The sequence below is a fragment of the Canis aureus genome, chromosome 27 (assembly GCF_053574225.1).
Source record: "Canis aureus isolate CA01 chromosome 27, VMU_Caureus_v.1.0, whole genome shotgun sequence".
NCBI lineage: Eukaryota > Metazoa > Chordata > Mammalia > Carnivora > Canidae > Canis > Canis aureus.
Window position 1 is genome coordinate 24,914,256 of NC_135637.1, and position 18,247 is coordinate 24,932,502.

The window sequence follows — 18,247 nt, forward strand, 5'->3', positions numbered from 1 at the left end:
GTAAAATATTCAAAGTTGCTCCTCCCTCTCGCCTTTTGGCCACTTCTGACATTAATCCAGCAGAGTGGAGGTGAAAACTAAAGCAGTCAATTTTGCCTTGTAGAGTAGCTCTGACAAACATACAGAAATGAAAACATGAAAGAAATCTAAAATTAATGGCTAAATCGGTTTGGGGGTTGTCTATGAATTTTATCTCTGCGCTACCTGTCCCAGATAAAGAGAGCTGATAAAAACAACTCTCCCCACAGTCCACTCTCTCACCAAGGCAAGGGGGCCGACAGGGAAAGCCCTGTTAGTTGCTGGTTGCTTGCCTGCCTCACTATAAATGGACATGCCCTGGTGTGTTCAGGTACCGGTCTCCTGTAGCTGGCATCACTCTGGTGATGACAAAATGGACTATAGTATTCCCATTTCCAAGGGTCACTGCACTGAAAGCCCAGAGTTGAAACTTACATTTTCTAATGTTCCCAAGTCTGGTTTGTGCCATGTTTCAATTTTAATGAAGAAATCATCTTTCATATATTCATTCTGCAGAAAACACAACAGCAAAGTGACAGTGATCTTTCACCAGTTCTTTGGGGCTTTTGTCTGTGGGAGCCTTCCCCAGCATAAGCATCCGTGCTTTGACTCTATAAGACTGATCCTCAAGTGACAAAGAATCATTAGCTACCTATTTTTATAGACTTGTCAGGGAAACCAAATGCATGCTTTTAAATAATTTAAACTACTCTACTTGTCATGCTGCATACAGGGCTAATATTAAAGAAGCTGGGAGGTTTGGTGAGCAAATATGGCATTCAAAAGAAGTAGCACAAGCAAAATAAAGTCAACAGGGAGATTTTGAGACAAGGCTGGAAAAAACCCATTAACACTGGGAACATGTGGTGGAGTGTGGGCTGGTGAAAAGAGCACAGAGGAGGAGCCATGCAGCGATGGGAAGCTTTAATTTAAAAAGCAAGGAATGACTGAAAATAATTACTATGTAAAGCAAAATTTGACGATTAAGAGTATGTGACACAAAAATAGTTTTACTCACCGTTACAACTGAGGCATAATGGACAGGTGGGCAATAAAAGGGGAAAAATTTCAGAATTAATTAATTAATTAATCAATGGCAAAACAATCTATCATATTATTTAACATCATGATGATTAAACTACCCCAAATCACAAAGCATTTAGTAATTAATGTCTGCAAAAGTTTCTACACAAGTGACACTACAGGGTACCTTAGGTTATAGAGACAATAATCTAATTTTAAAACAATGGTAGAATAATGTCATAAAAGCAATAGATCAATTTGAAGGCCAATTAAGCAAACAACAGGAAACTGCTTCAGAAATCTGCTATATTCTTCCCCTATTATATGTGGCAATATGAGAAAAATATTATTAAAACTACACCAAAAGACACTTTAGAGTGTGGGTAACCTTTCAGGTCTCACCCCTGGAGCCAAAGTGGTCAGCAAGGACCTCAAAGGGGCTCTCATCTGGGAATGAACTAATGCCCTTCACAAAGGTCTATGGGGAGGAACCCAGAGAAATCTCTCCATTGCCACAGCACCTGCAGTGAGTACCCAAGAACCCACAGAGGGCTTTTTTTTTTTTTTTTTTAACGGGTTTGAAACGTATTTTAATTGGTTTTGTTTCCAGGATTCCTCATCCATGCCTGGTCTCTAGAGTTCTCCCCAGCCCCTCATGGGGGGTTCAGACTCAAGAGGACAGCTGCAAGATGAAAGAGAAGGTCCCTGACAGAAGGGAGCCGAGTCTCCTTAGTAAGGAGTTCCCGCCCGCACCCCCACCTCACCCTGTGCCCTGGCCCAGCCGTAAGTATGCCCACTGTCAGAACATGGTCTCTTTAATGGGACACTCGGAGCCCTGCCCTCCCTGCCCGTGGGCCATGCAGTCCGGGAGAAGATGCCTTCTCAAAGGCATCAGCACCAGGAGTCCATCTCCTCATCAGCAGTGGGGCAGAGGGGTGGAATGGCTGCCAGGAATCAGGCTTACTTGTTCTACAGTAGGGGTATGCATTCCAGGCTTTCTCATGAAACACCAACGAGCCCTCTGGAGCAATCATCCTGACGAATGCAGGAACTTTGCTGTGAAGAGAGAAACAGTGAATTATGTTTTTGATAGTACCATCATTTCTTTGTTGGCATCTATCAGGCTACCTCAAAGAGTGCTGTCATCAAAGGTGATTATGTTCAAGTTTCATAATTCATGTTCAAAACTGTTACCAACATGTTTCATTTTCAATCCCAAAGTAATCAAGTGGAAAATTAATATAAAAACAACAGTTTAAGAACATTTAACTATATACAGGATTTAAAGGGGGGAAAAGAAACAATTTTGTGTTGGGCTTCTGCTCTACATCCCTTAAGGTGAAATCTGAAAGTTAACTGCTATTCAGGCCGCACATAATACAACACAGAAGTTCTCTCATGTGGTTAGACCACATTCACTGTTTAACACACAAGAGTCTCTAGAATATGGGAGTATTTCTGAATAAAAGTCTTCAAATACTCTTGACAGAATAAACTTAAAGAAAAGTGACAATCTGAGGAACCTACATAGAAATGATATATTAAAACATTTCCAAGTATAAAATTTTGTATGTTTGGATGATGAATGTCGTTTGCTGCCTCAAGTATAGTCACAGAAGTGTTAAATATATAATACATGAGGAGTTTGTGCCAATTCATAAGGTAATCAGCAAAGATCCAAACAGATGAATGGGCCAAAGGCATCTACAGACACAATACAAGAAGAAAACACAACTGGTTAACAAATGGAAAAATCAGACTTTCAGTCTTCAAAGAAATGCAAATGGAATGACCACTTCTAAGGACTCAAGCCTGCTGTAAAGAGAGCAGTTTTACATACACAGGCTTTTCATACAGATCAGATTCAAATCCCAACAGTAGCACTTAGCAGGTGTGCGACCTTGGACACAACACTTGGCTCTCTGAACTTCCCCATGAGTTGAACAGAGTTTGTATTACTCTATAGGGTTATCGAGAAGATTCAATCAGATAATACCTATAGTGTTTATTAGAACATTCCATAATACAGTAAAAGCTCAATAAACAGTGGTGCTGCTCTTTAATTATAAGTTGGTATGAAGCTGAGTACTTTCACATGCTTTTCTTCATTCATATCCTCCAACAGCACTGCAGGGTACACATTCATTTATTTCATATAACCAGCATTTAAGTGGCTAAATAACTACATGTCAACACTATATCCTCCAACTTGAAGCCCTATATACTTTTTCCTGTATCAGAACTGCTTCTCTGACAACTGTCAAACACAACTTAATATCCTAAGCTAGGAAAAAGAACAAACCAAGGAGACTTGGGGCCCAGTGAGGACTTCTGCCTTACTAAGATTAAGCAGATGGCTAGAGGCATCCCTATGTTGAATTTTGGAAGCAAAGCAAGGTGAATATAAGGAACCCCACACCAGCTAGACAGCCATGCAGCTACAGAAGAGGTAACATGGACAGCCCTTTTGTCACCTCCTCCTCAGTTCACAAAAACATGTGTATGACCTGGAGCTTCCGCTACTGTGGCAAATTAAACCACTGGAAAGGAAAAGCTGAAGCACTATTACATATGACATCATTAGCAAAATGCCAAGGGCATAAAGAGATTTACCTGTGTCTTTACACCCTGAAAACAGTAAAAGAGAACTAATTCTTTGAGCGCTCATTCTTTCCAAATCTAGGGAAGATTCATGGAAAGGGGAGTTAATTTGACAAAAATAAAGCCAAGGTATCTGAAAATATTTCACATTAAAAGTAAAAAAATACCTGAAGTCCAAATAATTTCTTCCATTGCTAAAGAACCAAAATCCTTTTAAATGTGGGCGAGCTCTCATCAGGGTAGAATATAACACATATGGATAATTTTTTTTTTTTAAATCAGCTACAAGCCTGTCAGTCTGAGAGTAAGACAAACAGATCACTGGTTCATGTGGTCACCTTAGGAAAAGGCAGGAAAGGAGTACCTGGGTGGCACAGTTGGTTAAGAATCCAACTCTTGGTTTTGGCTTAGGTCATGATCTCAGGGTCCTGGCTCTTTGCTCAGAGGGGAGTCTGCTCAAGATTTTTTCCCCTCCCTCTCTTTCCCCCTCTGTCCTTCCCTCACTCACGTACCTGTGCTCTCTCCCTCTAAAATAAAATCTTAAAAAAAAAAAAAAAAGAAGAAAAAGGCAGGAAAAATATAGCTGTGAATTAGCTCAGAAACAGATTTTAACTATCCTATTTATTCCCATAGTGCCCAACAGTCTAAAAACCTAAACATTCTCAAAAGCTCTAGTTTGCTGACCCAAACAGAAAACAATTGCCAGTCACTAAATGCCAGCAAGAACCAAATTTACAACAAAGTTTTAACATGTCTTCATCTTGCTCCCAAATACCTATTTTCTTATTTCCAGGATACTTTTCCACTTTGTGAATTCCAACAATCAATTTTTTTATACTTAGTTAAAAATGACCAAACTGGGGATCCCTGGGTGGCTCAGCGGTTTGGCGCCTGCCTTTGGCCCAGGGCGCGATCCTGGAGTCCCAGGATCGAGTCCCGCATTGGGCTCCCGGCATGGAGCCTGCTTCTCCCTCTGCCTATGTCTCTGCCTCTCTCTCTCTCTCTATCATAAACAAATAAATAAATCTTTAAAAAAAAAATGACCAAACCTTTGAGCCAGTTGTTTCAAATTGACTCACTTTTTACATTTAACATGAGATTCTAATAAACATCTCTCCTCAGTGAATCTAAGTTATGGACTGAGAAATGGGAAAATGTATACATGGAGTAAATAAAATTAAATTTCAATTCTGCTTTAAAGAGAGAAATTTTCATTAGTGGCAACTTTAAAATATTCCTAACAAGGCAGTTCAAGTGCACCATTTATATATAATTAACAGCATACGTATTAGTTTTCTAGCTCAGTATTACCTACCTAGCAAGTAAATTCTGCTTTGGAAGCTTAGTGTCTTAGAAAAGGAACAAATATTAACCGAATTAACAAAATGGAGGCAGGCCCTCAAAAACAAATGAACAAGGACATTCCTCTTCTTGTTCTCCCAACTATCATGTTCTCTTGTGGCAAACCAACACTCATGACAGTGCTTAACTCAAGGTAAACACTTCTAGATTTGGTTAAGAGTCAGGAATAAAATAATGTTCAAGAGCACAAAAAATTCTTTGCCAAAGTCCTTCCCCCACCTCTAACTCTGAATACACATGAAGAACAGTGCACTTCAGGATAAAATTAAACCAAAATGTTCCATCAATTATGTTGAAAGGAGATAAGATCTAACAGATATAACTTCCATATAACAATGGCTGTGAACCTGTTAAGTGGTAAGACAACGTTGCCATAGTGGTAAAGGAAAACAAAGGGCTTACATGGTTTAAAAGATATTTAACAAGTGACCAAAATGTATACTGAACCTCTGATGTAGGAGCATTCTTTTTTTTTTTTTTTTTTTTTAAGACTTTACTTGTTTATTCATGAGAGAGAGACAGAGAGAGAAGGAGAGAGGCAGAGACATAGGCACATAGGCAGAGGGAGAAGCAGGCTCCATGCAGGAAGCCTGATGTGGGACTCGATTCCGGGACTCCAGGATCATGCCCTGAGCCAAAGGCAGATGCTCAACCACTGGGTCACCCAAATGTTCAGAAACATTCTTTTTAAAAAACTCTTATTCCTGAGATACCTAACACCCTTGCAAATCATTTCAAACTGCACTTTTCCCATGAAAGTTTTGCATCCACCTTGTCAACAAAATGAGCAAACTGTTAAGTTCTATCTTTCCATTCTACAACCTACTGTGGATAAACATCAAAATATAGAAAAACAGGGGATCCCTGAGTGGCTCAGCGGTTTAGCGCCTGCCTTCGGCCCAGGGTGTGATCCTGGAGTCCCGAGATGAGGTCCTGCATCAGGCTCCCTGCATGGGGCGTGCTTCTCCCTCTGCCTGTGTCTCTGCCTCTCTCTCTGTGTATGTGTGTGTCTCTCATGAATAAATAAATAAAATTTTTAAAAAATGTATAAAAACATATGGAAGAATCTGAAGACCAGATTAATTCGCCATAAGAAATCTTTCATTTTATAATCAACTGAAATATACTTTCAATATATTGGGCACATCACATTCATTCACTCAATTTACTGAGTGTCCACTGTGCCAGGGGTTATGTAAATAACAGTGTGCAAATGGGCAATTCTTACTCTGATCTTACCTTACAAGGGAAAGAAGCAGCAAATAGAGCAGTAAATAACCAAAGGCAGGGAATTACCCCTCCCAAAGTTCAGTAAAGGCAAAGAATGGAGCACTGGACAAACAAGTACCTGGTTTAAGGGTGCTCAAGAAGGCCTACCTGAGGATATGACAAGACAATGGTGATCTGAGAGTAAGGAGGGTCAGCCACATGAAGAGACAGACCCCAAAGTCCTAAAACAGTTAAAGACTTGACCTGCCTGGGCCACTCTGAGGCCTTCAGCATGGCTAGACTATAGGGAAGGAAGAACAGAGGAATAGACAGAAGATGAGGCCAGCGAGTTGTGCAGGGGGCAGACAGATCACAATAGGCCTATTTTATAGGCCAAAGGGTTTGGGCTTTATTCTTTGTATGACTGGAAGCTACTAAAGGGTTTAAGAAGAATGACCCAAAGATTTAAGAACATTCTGACTTTGTCACTTTAGTAGTCATGTCAGTAAATGACAATTAACTGGGGTGAGCAAGAGTGGATGGAGGCAAAAATTAATTCAAAATGGATTAAAGATCTACATGTAAGAGCTAAAACTGTAAAATTTTTCTTTTTTTGAGAGAATGAGAGCGAGCATGCACGTGGGCAAAAGGGGGAGAGAATCTCAAGCAGACTGCCTGTGGAGCACAGAGTCTGACACAGGTTTGGTCTCATGAGCTTGAGATCATGATCTGAGCCAGAATCAAGAGTTAGATGTTTAACCAACTAAGCCCCCTAGGTGACCCATAAACTATAAAATTCGTATAACAAAATGTTGATGCCAATCTTTGGGACCTTAGACTGGATGATGGTTTCTCAGAATGGAAACAAAGAAAAAAATAAGTAAATTGGGCTTAATCAAAATTACAAACTTTTGGGGCACCCGGGTGGCTCAGTGGTTGTGTGTCTGCCTTTGGCTCAGGTCATGATCCCAGGGCCCTGGGATTGAGTCCCACCTTAGGCTCCCCACTGGGAGCCTGCATCTCCCTCTGCCTATTGCCTCTCTCTGTATCTCTCATGAATAAATAAAATCTTTAAAAAAAATTATAAACTTTTTAATGCCTAAAAGGAAAGTGGGAAGAAAATTACAAATCATGAAAACATGCTCAACATCATTAATCAGCAGAGATATGCAAATCAAAACCTTGAAATACCACCTCACACCCATTAAATTTTCTATACAAAAACAAAACAAAACCTGATAATAAGTGGTGACAAGGATATGGACACTGGAGCCTTTCTACATGGTTGGGGGAATGTAAAATGGTTCAGTCACTTTGGAAACAGTCTGACAGTTCACAAAGTAAGGAATATGACCCAACAATTCTACCCAACTGTAGGAGAGTGCATGTGTTTGCGTGTGCACATGCACATCCAATAAAAATAAAAATGTGTCCACACAGAAACTTGTATACAAGTGTTCACAGCACCATTACTTATAAGAGCCAAAAGAATGGACGGCAAGAGATCAATCTAGAAGCAACTAGAAAAGTTCAAGAGAAAGAGATAACAGTAACTTGCATTAACATGGTAGGGATAGGGCAGCCCAGGTGGCTCAGCGGTTTAGCGCCACCTTCAGCCCAGGGCGTGATCCTGGAGACCCGGGATCCAGTCCCACGTCAGGCTCCCTGCATGGAGCCTGCTTCTCCCTCTGCCTGTGTCTCTGCTTCTCTCTCTTTCTGTGTCTCTGATAAATAAATAAAAATCTTTAAAAAAAACAACAACTCCATTCTTTAAAAAAAACAAAAAAACAAAAACATGGTAGGGATAGAGATGGAAAAAATGGGTAGATACAATGGGAAAAATGTACAAAATGACTTCAAATTTTGATTTGTGGAAAAGGAATAAAATAACCAGACACAAATTGGTTATCAAAACAAGACTTTAAAGTTTTGGAGAAAATAAATAAATAAATAAATAAAAATAAAGTTTTGGAGAAATATCAAAAAGAGAGGGAAAGCAGTGTTTTCCATATAACAAAAGGGAACAGCAATGAGAAATGAAACCTACCATAAAGAGGAAACAATACATTATAGAAGCATCTCTGATATTCTTCTGGGATTGGATCACTCTTGATTTAGAAAACTCTAAACTGTGCAAAACTGAAGACTTAGAACTATATACAAAGAAAATACTTTGTCTTGTTGACTAATTCTCCACTCAAGAATGAAATTAAAAAAATAAAATTTATCAATTTCTTGTGTATACTTATTCAACAATGTTCTTTGATGTAAATCATCACACAGAGTTAATCTTTGCATTCTCAGGTGATTTAAACTTTTCATTTTTAAACATGAATGTAACTTTAGTTCCTGGCAAATGACTCTTTTGCTTACAAAAATGAGCTCCTAAATGGAACTCCATGAAATTTTAAAATGATTTTCAATTAAACCTCTGCTGTTTCAACTTTTGGAGAACAAGACCATTCAGGAGTTGGCAAAGCTTTACGAATTCTCCATCATTCAAGGCTGACTAGAGATGGTTAAGATATAATGCTTATGAAGAATAGTAAAAGAACAAAGCTGATTTTTCCCAAGAAAGGAAACAGAAAAAGGACTGGTCATTTGCCAGGAACTAAAGTTACATTCATGTTTAAAAATCTCAGGAGAGCTTCAAATTTTTCTCTGAAATAACCATCTCAAAGGTTGCAACACATTTCCTTGCCTTGCTTCAGAATTCAAAGAATCTGAATGTTGTCCTCTCCCCCTCATTCACTATTAAGTATACATTAAACATCCTAAAGAAACACATTCAATCTTTTATGGTAAATGGAGTGTGAGACAAATATGTACACATGAAATACATGATCAGATGTCAAAATGAGTAGACGGGACAAAAAGGGATGGAGTTTAGGAAAGAATAAAAGTAGTCAAGGAAAGCCTCTGCCCAGGACATAGCTGAACTGTGTGTGGGAAACTGAGGTCATAGGCAATGCCACATCACAAGAAGAAAAGAACCTACCGGGGCTGAACATGGCACTTCTAGAGGACAATGAAGAGTCAGGCTTGCTTAGAGCCAATAGTTTTTATTCTGGACATTTGTAACAACTGGAGAGACCTAGACAATCTTGAGTAGCCTCTTAAGTTTAACTTTATCCTGGAAGATGATTTGAGACTAAAGACTATATAAGAACATGGGACACGATGAAATCCATGGTCTTGGAAGAATTTCTCCGTAAACTCCTTTGGCATTAACTTTAGAAAATGGAAAATAACCCTTCTACAGGGCTCAGCAGTAGAGCAAAATAATTACAAGAGCAGGTTCCTAGAGTCACCACGCCTGCCTGGGTTCATGGCCTACCTCTCCCATCAAGAGGAGTGACACAGGGGTCAGTCACTTAAGCCTTTCTGGACCTTCATTTCCTCACTAGAAAAGGTTGCTGTGGGGAATCACTGAGCTCCCACCTAGAGCATGTAGGGTGACCAGCACGCAGTAAGAACACAGTCAGGACTAAATCCTCTGCTTAGAATTACCATGGGTGACTATTTACTCTAAGTTATCAAAGAATATAGAAAGAATCTCATTATCCTGTAAGATTATCTGAGATTCAAAGGGGGGAAAAAGTCCCTTCTGATGGTCACTAAATTATGGGCTATCTAATACCTTGCCAAGATTATTTCTCAATATTCTGGTTAAGATGAAGTGTATCTTACATCAAGAAGGGTTTGGTGAAATGGGAAAGCATATTGGCCAGAGAATCCAGAGATGTTGATTCCACTGGGTAAAGCGGACCTCAGAAGTCAAGTATCTCAAATGTACAATAAGGTGCTGATGTCCTCAGGTAACAAATTTAGCCAGACAAGTGTGCAATTCTATTGCTGCTATACAATGATAGTGGGCACAGCACTAGAAGTTACCCAATGGAGCATGTGCTGAAATGGGGAACATATATTACTGGACACAAACTTAACTTCTTGAGAGAGAAAGTTCTAAAACTCTCTAGGAACTGTGGGTAGCTCTACAACATGCTGAGCATGCAGGATGCCCTTGCAGGATACTGACATCTGATAGGCTGTGCTGCCAGCCTTGTGTCATGTTTGCTATCTTTTCTATGGCACAGTGAAGGCCTCGGTACTCAAAGCTAAATTATTCTTTGCCCTTCCATAATTTAGTTATTCTGTGCCTGTTGTGCATTGATGCCTTTGAGCATGTGGACATCTGACTGCCTTGCCCTGTGACTGTTCCCTCCCCTAGACTACAGCAATAGTCAGTCCTGGTTTTTGTTTTTATTACCAGACAGGTTTCTGGTTGTTCTTCACTACTATCAGAAAGTACGCTACGTGACACACTCCTGAGATCCATTAGTGCCATTCTCTTTCCTTTGTTCCTTTCCTGTCTCAGGCTTCTCCACGCTCTATCCACAGCAGCCATATTTGTGATAAAGCCAGTGTTCCATGGGCATCAAACAGCCCTTACCATCCAATCAAACCACCTCCCCTCCGTTCTCATGGGACACGTGTGCTCATCAGGTCCTGAGTGCTTGTTGTCAGGGGCTTGGGACTGCCTACTTGTGATCAAAAGAGCATGGGATTAGAACCCAGAGAATCTAGGTCACAGTCACCATTTTGTCACTTACTAGCTGTGTGACTTTGGGTAAACATGCACTTTAGTGTCCTCTTAGGTACAACATGTACATTGCCTATTTTTCAGACTGCAATGAGGAGTAAATGAGTGAATGACAGGGTGAAACCAAAGGGTACTGGGAATGATTTCAGCTCCTTCTAGAAATGAAGAAGCCATGAGAACACTGGGAGGCTGGCCTCCAGAGAGTCACGGTTTTCCTTTATTTAATCTATTAAAAGCCCAAGAGGAATTCTGAACCTCATCCCCAAATAAGCTCTTCAGAACAATAACATGCCTTGAATTAACCATATTTATATAGCCCTTTCCACTTTAGAGAAAAATCTAAAATCAGCTAAATCAGATGTCTCAAAGTATTTATCATTTTTTCTAATTAAACAAAAATACAGAAAAGTAAAAAAAATAAATAAATAAATAAAAAGAAAAAGTTAAATCACCCATAATCCCACCACCAAGAGAAAAACATTAACATTTTAATGAATCTCTTTCTAGGCCTTTTTTCTGATTAGTTTTTAAAAATACATGTAATGGGGGCGCCTGGGTGGCTTGGTTAAACATCTGCCTTCAACTCAGGTCATGATCCCAGGGTCCTGGGATTGAGCCCTGCATCAGCTCCCTGCTCCTCAAAGAGCCTGCTTCTCCCTCTCCCTCTGCCTACTGCTCCCCCTGCTTGTACACATGCTTGCGCTCTAATAAATAAAATCTCAAAAGAATTTAAAAAATACATGTAATGTATTGCCTACTTTACATATGCATTTAGCAACTAATCTTTTCCATGTAATGATATATCAAACATTCCCCCAATTTCCAACTCTCAGTTTTCAAATGAAGGGTGTTTTGAATATATTTCACAATTATTCACATATGGACATCATACACCAACAGAAAGTTTTAAAAATCAAACTTTTCTGGTTAATTCTAGAATCTCCAGAGAGAGTTAAATGTTTACAATAAAAAAAGTTTTATGCATTAGTAAAATTCAATTAATGAATAAATGTAAAATACTAAAAAATAAAAGTACAAGAAAATCAATACTATGTAGATCATACCATTTAGAATGCCACATTTTTCTCTCAACTGACATTTTTTTTAGATATACTTAGGGTGCTAACAAATGAAAGGAACCATGAATAAAGCAATCTCTATGGATAACTGATTGATCAGAATTATTGCCTTCATTCAAACCTGGATCAGAAACAAAGAAACCCTGTGTTCTAGGAGGAAAAAAAAACAAAACCCCACAATAAAATTCAGGATTCTATAAAGTGAGAACCTACCTTATATTCATGTGTCAGTATAAACCAAGCAGTGGTCTTAAATTAAAAAAACAAGAAACAGACTGATCATGACAGCTCATCTACAACTTTAAGAAGCTCTACAAAAACACGGATGTCACTCATTTCAATATGAAGACAATAAAGGCAAGAAAGACCAGAGATCCCTCCTACTTTTAATACATTAGGGAGACTACTGACAAAAATGGACTCTTAAAAACAATTACTGATCTTTTGCTCTTGGACAAATACTGGTATGCATTTTCTGTTTTAAAATATTTATGCCATGGGCCTAGGTGGCTCAGTCAGTTAAGCATCAGACTCTTGAATTTTGGCTACAGTCATGACTTCAGTGTTGCAAGATGAAGCCCTATGTCGGACTCCATGCTCAGCAAAAAGCCTGCCTGAGATTCTCCTTCTCCTCCTCTACCCTTCCCCCCTACTCGCTCACTTGCTCTCTCCAAAACAAATAAATAAGTAAAATAATTTTTAAAAAAATATTTAAGCCAAAGATAGAGATTAGAGAGCCAAACTTTGGAGAACATAGCGAAAAAAAAAAAAAAACTTTAATAAACCAAAGAGATAAAAACAATGAACAAAAGGTTTCAAGTCACATAAGAAATTTAAATGCTCTACTAATAGGAAAACTCATTCAACTTCACTTATAAAGCAATGCAAATTTAAATAAGACTATTTTTGCACATCAAACTGGCAAGAAAATAAATGGGAGAAAAATATGGAAAATGAACACTACCAAACTCTTGGAGGGCAATCTGGAAGTAGTATCAAAATTTTAAATGAGTATGTCCTTGCAGCAAAATCCCACTTTTATACATTTCTCCTAGAGAAAGAGTAACCTAAGGCATGAAGACATGTACAACCACGTTCACAGAAATATTTGTAACCTGCAGAAAGGAAAATATTTTTAACACCTAAACTGGCTTATCATTTAGAGAATGATTAAGTCACCTATGCTTTATTCACACTAGGAAATGTCACTCAGCCTTAAAAAGAAGAACATGGACATTAAATAATACCACAGCAGGGTGTTCACAATGTGAAAAACAAAACCAACTTCAGATCCCTATGTATGGTAGGGTCTCGTTTGTTACAGAAAACAAAAAATGACACAAGTGATAGAGCTGTATGTTTGTTTTTAAAAATTTATTTGCATATGTACAGAAAATGATCCAGAAGGAGAAACTGTTTCTAGTGTTTCTCCCTAGGGTTATGGCTATATGACAGCAAGAGACAGGGACTAAATTTTTACTTTATAACCTTCCCTGTTGTTTGAATTTTTAATAAGCAGTTATATCACTTTTATAATTTAAAAATAACTGGGGGGGGGTTCTCTCAAAAAATTTAAATGTAACATACTGTCACAGTAAAATTTAAAAAGTACTTCAGCACATAACTCAGGAAGTTAGGGATTTACCTGCTCAAAAAGTAACATGGAGAGCTAAAGCATCATCTTCAACAGAATTACTAAGCATCAGATGTGAACAATCAGCTTACCTCTTTAGGTGATAGATTTTGTGTGTATATTGTCCCTTTTCTCCATCCTTCTCATAAGGTTCATTTTTTAAGACTTCAATTCCTTCTCCACCACCAGTTTCATTCTTACTAGCTTCTGCAACAGAGTAAAGCTGCCCAACCTGATACTGGAATTTCAGAGCACAGAATTTCATTAAACCAGTAGTACCTGCAGAAATTTCCTATGCTAAAATCTTACCATGTGTGATATAGAAAAGCTTATCCAAACCAATCAGCACATTTGTTTCATATGAAAACATGACTCAAACTAGAAATTAGTATGTTTAGGAAGACTAACCACCAGAGGATCATAGAGGAAACTTTATAATATTTTATGAGATTTCCATTATTTGAGAAAACTCCTAGCTTAAAGAAAACTCCATACATAGCCTTAGTATGTACTATCCACTTACCAAGAAAACATATTAATGATGCTTGGCCCAACACTTTTGTATAAAAATACATTTGTGTTTTCCACAGCACTTTCACATCTATTTTAGCCCATTTAATTTCACAAAATTCTGGAAAAATTGGGACGCCTGGGTGGCTCAGTGGTTGAACATCTGCCTTTAGCTCAGGGCGTGATCCCGGGATCCGGGACTGAGTCCCGCATCAGGCTCCTTGCAGGGAGCCTGCTTCTCCTCTCTCTGCCTAGGTCTCTGTCTCTCTCTGTGTGTCTCTCATGAATAAATAAAATCTTAAAAAAAAAAAAAGAATTCTGGAAAAAAGGTATGAAAGGAATATAATTGTTATTCTGCCAATTAAGAAAACTAAGCAACCAGAATACCAATGTCAATGATAAAGAGGAGGTATATAAAACTAATAGTAAAGCCTGAAAATACAAAGAACCATTCCAGTCCACATTTTAGTAGACCTCTGGAGTCTTTTTTTTAACATGACATCTGTCTGATGTGCCCAATTTAGCCCTTGTCCACCTCAAGAGAAGTGGTATTGGGCACCCAGGATCAAAACTGTTTATTGTAAAGTTCTCCAGTAAAAAGAAACTGTTTTTGAAATATTTTAAGTACACAAGAATTACTATAAAAGGCAAGAAAATGTTGGCAGTGGTTTCTATTTCATTTTAAAGTGACCCAGAATTCTCAATGGCCTAGACCAATACCTGTGAGCAGACAATATTGTTCTGTGCCAATGAGGAGCTGCTAACTTCCAACAAATAATAAAAAGCAAAGTTCTCATGTTCTAATTTGTTCTAGTGACTCAACCATGACACTGTCTCCAATCTCTTAAAATTTGGCTAGATTTCTTCCTCCTGGTGAGGACAGCCTGAAGAAATACTTTTGTTTTCAAGCATGTTTTCAAAGAAAAGCTATCTCTAAAAATGAATCATTCAAAATAAACATTTTATTTGAGACAAAAAAATACAGGTAGTTATAAGCTCAGTAAATATTCATACCTAAAAAGGCCATGTGGATATGACACAATCTTATAGGATAATTTAAATACACACGAACTCAATCACTCAATTTGGGTTTAGGAAGCTAGAACCAAACACATTTCTTAAAAGCAATAAAAATAATTTCTGTAGGGATTTTAGAGTGCAGAGAGGATGTATTTGTTTTCTGGTTTTTGTGATACCACACCAGAGTTAGTCTAGTAATGCTACAATCTTTAAGTCCTTTAAAATGTACTTTTCAACACGGTCATATATATTTTTTTAAATGGGATTAAAATGTCTCTAAATCAAAAGGTAAATTTAATCTCGGTCAGGAACAGAGTAACAGAACTTTACAAAGAAACAACCAAACAACAGCATCCAAAAAAAAATGTTATTAATGAATTGGTATTTTGTGACATGCCACTGGCCTTTCATTCTCATTTTTAAGACTAATTTAGAGACAGAAGTCATGTTTAGTAAGCCTGAAGAGAAGAAAAAGTTGAGATTATTTTCATTGACAACACCAACACTCAAAGATTTCAACAAGTTGATCCAACAAACTGAAACCGAAAGAAAAAATTTAACAAAAACAAATGTCAATTTCCACATTCAAGTTCAAACAATCAATTGCACAAGTAAAGCTCAGGGGTGTCTGGATTGCCTTGAATATTTTAATACAGGGAAACCTCAGGCACTACTGAGATATATACAGCTATGTTCAAGTCTATACTTTAAACTGTGCCAGACAGCTACTCATTTTTAGTTCCTGCATTTTATTATTTTTTTTCCCTTTCTGTCTTCTGTCAGCTGTCACTTCTTAGGTTATCAGTTTGTTTTGTCCCACTTCCAATTTACTGCTTCTAATCTACTGTCAGCTCCAGGAAAACCAGATAACTGAGCAAGTACAAACTGTGTGCAAATTATAAAACGACCCAGCAGGCTTTGTGGGGTTTGCTACACATTTCTCAGTTTTTCTGCTTTTATCCTCCTTCCTGCCCATACCACAGAGAGCTGTAACTGAAGGACACACAAGTTCTGAGCAGGTAGCGTATTTCTTTATTATATGCAGATCAAAGGAAACAATAATCTCTGTAAGAGACCATGTCTGTAATACTGTTTTCATTTGAGAGCAACAACTATAACACAAGGGGTAGTGAGACCATCTGGTGAGAAAGTCTAGAGGTCATGTTATACTAGGCCAAATGAACGTGCTGGGACTGTTTAACCCTGTGACCTCATGTAGAGAAGATGGAACAAAAGAACTTGGGGGGAGGAGAGAGAATGGCCAAGAGAAAAAATGAAGGGCTACCATACGCCAGACAGAATAGGCTTATTTCTCACTGCACAAGTGGGAGGAACTGTAAACAGCAAACATTATAGGAAAGCAAGTTTTGGCTTAAAGACAAATGTTTAAAATATCCAACAGTAAACTAGACTGTTTCTCTAAAGAGCAAGTTACTTAGCCTTAAAGTGCTTACTTTGAAGCTGGAACCTTCTTTCTCTGGGATATGGTAGCCAGAATTCCTGACTGGATAGATTAAACTACCTTCTTTAGAGCCTTCTGAAACAAGTGAGTGTAACAGAATTCATTTACAGTGAATTATCTGTAATACCTCAAATTATTTTGTCACATAAAATGGAATGTAAAGGTAAGTAAACACAACCGAAGTATGACTTTAGATTAACACATTGAAATATGGGCAGCCCTGGTGGCTCAGCGGTTTAGTGCTGCCTTCAGCCCAGGGTGTGATCCTGGAGTCGAGTCCCACATCGGGCTCCCTGCATGGAGCCTGCTTCTCCCTCTGCCTGTGTCTCTGCCTCTCTCTCTCTGTGTGTTTCTCATGAATAAATAAATAAAATCTTTAAAAAAATATATTGAAATAAATGGTGTTGATAAAATAATACAGAAACAAGCAAGACTTACCTCCTGAACAGAACATGGCAAAACCACACGGCTAAAACGACAAAAGAAAAAAATACATCATAGATGAAATATTTTGTTTTAAAACATAGCTCTCTACACTTAGAAGAACTTTTGCTTAAATCCAATGACAGCAAAATACAAGGATGTCATTGTCTTTGCAATGCCTATGGCTCTAAATAAGAATTTTTAAACTGGGGAAATAAAACTACCATTTGTGGGTCTCAATGATCACTTCCATAAGTGTCCTCATTGTACCAGGACCCCCAAAACGCAGTTGCAGACATTCTTGGAGGAAAAAAGGAACAAGAGAAAACTCATCACTGAAAATTGCAGGGTACTGAATATATTATTTTTAGACTGGTCAGGTTGCCCTCATGAAATTTTTAGTATGATTTCATTCACCGTCTATATACTATATGTTTTGTTTTATGATACTTCTCACAGAATATGTTTTGCATCTCATGAATGAATGCTTCCAAAAATTGTTCCCCACTACCCAATTATTCCTGTTTTATTAAGATATCCCTTAGATGTAACAAGGAAAAACTTTATCAAAGGAACTACTTTGAACCTTAGAAATAAAACCTGTTCTAGGGCAGACTCAACACAAGGTCAACTGGTGTTTGATCTTGTCCAAGACTTTGTTACCAAACAAAAGACTGAATGGAGGCATAATGCTCCATATAGTCCCAAAAAAGATTAAATTATTCTATATCACAATATTGTACTTTATCACCAGATTTTTATAGACAAGTACCTTTGCCTATCTCCAGCATAAACTCTGAAAATCCCTGAATATCAACTATCTCATGATAATAGCTGATGTCCAAGACTGCAATTTCTTTTTTTGGCCTGGTCTTTCTCAGACTTTTCCCTGCTAACCATTAAGGTACCATGCCAGTGTCATGTAAAATTTCATTTTAACTGTCTATTAAAAGGAGGGGAAAAAAATCCTACATCATCTTGATTTTCATTTTGTAGAAAATTCCCAATAGTTTTTCCTCATCCCACCTTGTCTTCAGCTGCACTGTCCACCCACCCCTTTCCCTATTCTCAAACATTTATGCTTGAGTCCTTGATTTCCAACTTGTGTAAAACACGCCTCTTGTTATTCTCCCCTCCTTCACTATCAGGGGTCACTCATCACTGGTTGTCTTTCTGATAATGGTCACCTCAAGACAATAAACATTCTCAAACATCCTGATTACTGTTCCAATAAAAAATAAAATTATACAAAAACCCTCTCATAACCCTAATGCTTTTAATTGTCTCCTCAGAGCACACATTAA

At 38.1% G+C, this 18,247-nt stretch overlaps 1 protein-coding gene across 2 annotated transcripts in view; it reads right to left on the reverse strand.

Annotated features, from left to right (window-relative positions):
* Positions 1 to 18,247, reverse strand: part of PITPNB (phosphatidylinositol transfer protein beta) — a 64,647-nt gene that overhangs the window by 43,062 nt on the left and 3,338 nt on the right. For both annotated transcript variants that reach the window (XM_077874189.1, XM_077874190.1), the window contains exons 2-6: positions 16,959 to 16,989; positions 13,621 to 13,766; positions 2,006 to 2,097; positions 1,037 to 1,044; positions 454 to 528 (exon numbers count right to left, since the gene is read on the reverse strand). In XM_077874189.1, the coding sequence (XP_077730315.1) occupies positions 454 to 528; positions 1,037 to 1,044; positions 2,006 to 2,097; positions 13,621 to 13,766; positions 16,959 to 16,989 (352 nt within the window). The remainder of the gene's footprint in view (positions 1 to 453; positions 529 to 1,036; positions 1,045 to 2,005; positions 2,098 to 13,620; positions 13,767 to 16,958; positions 16,990 to 18,247) is intronic.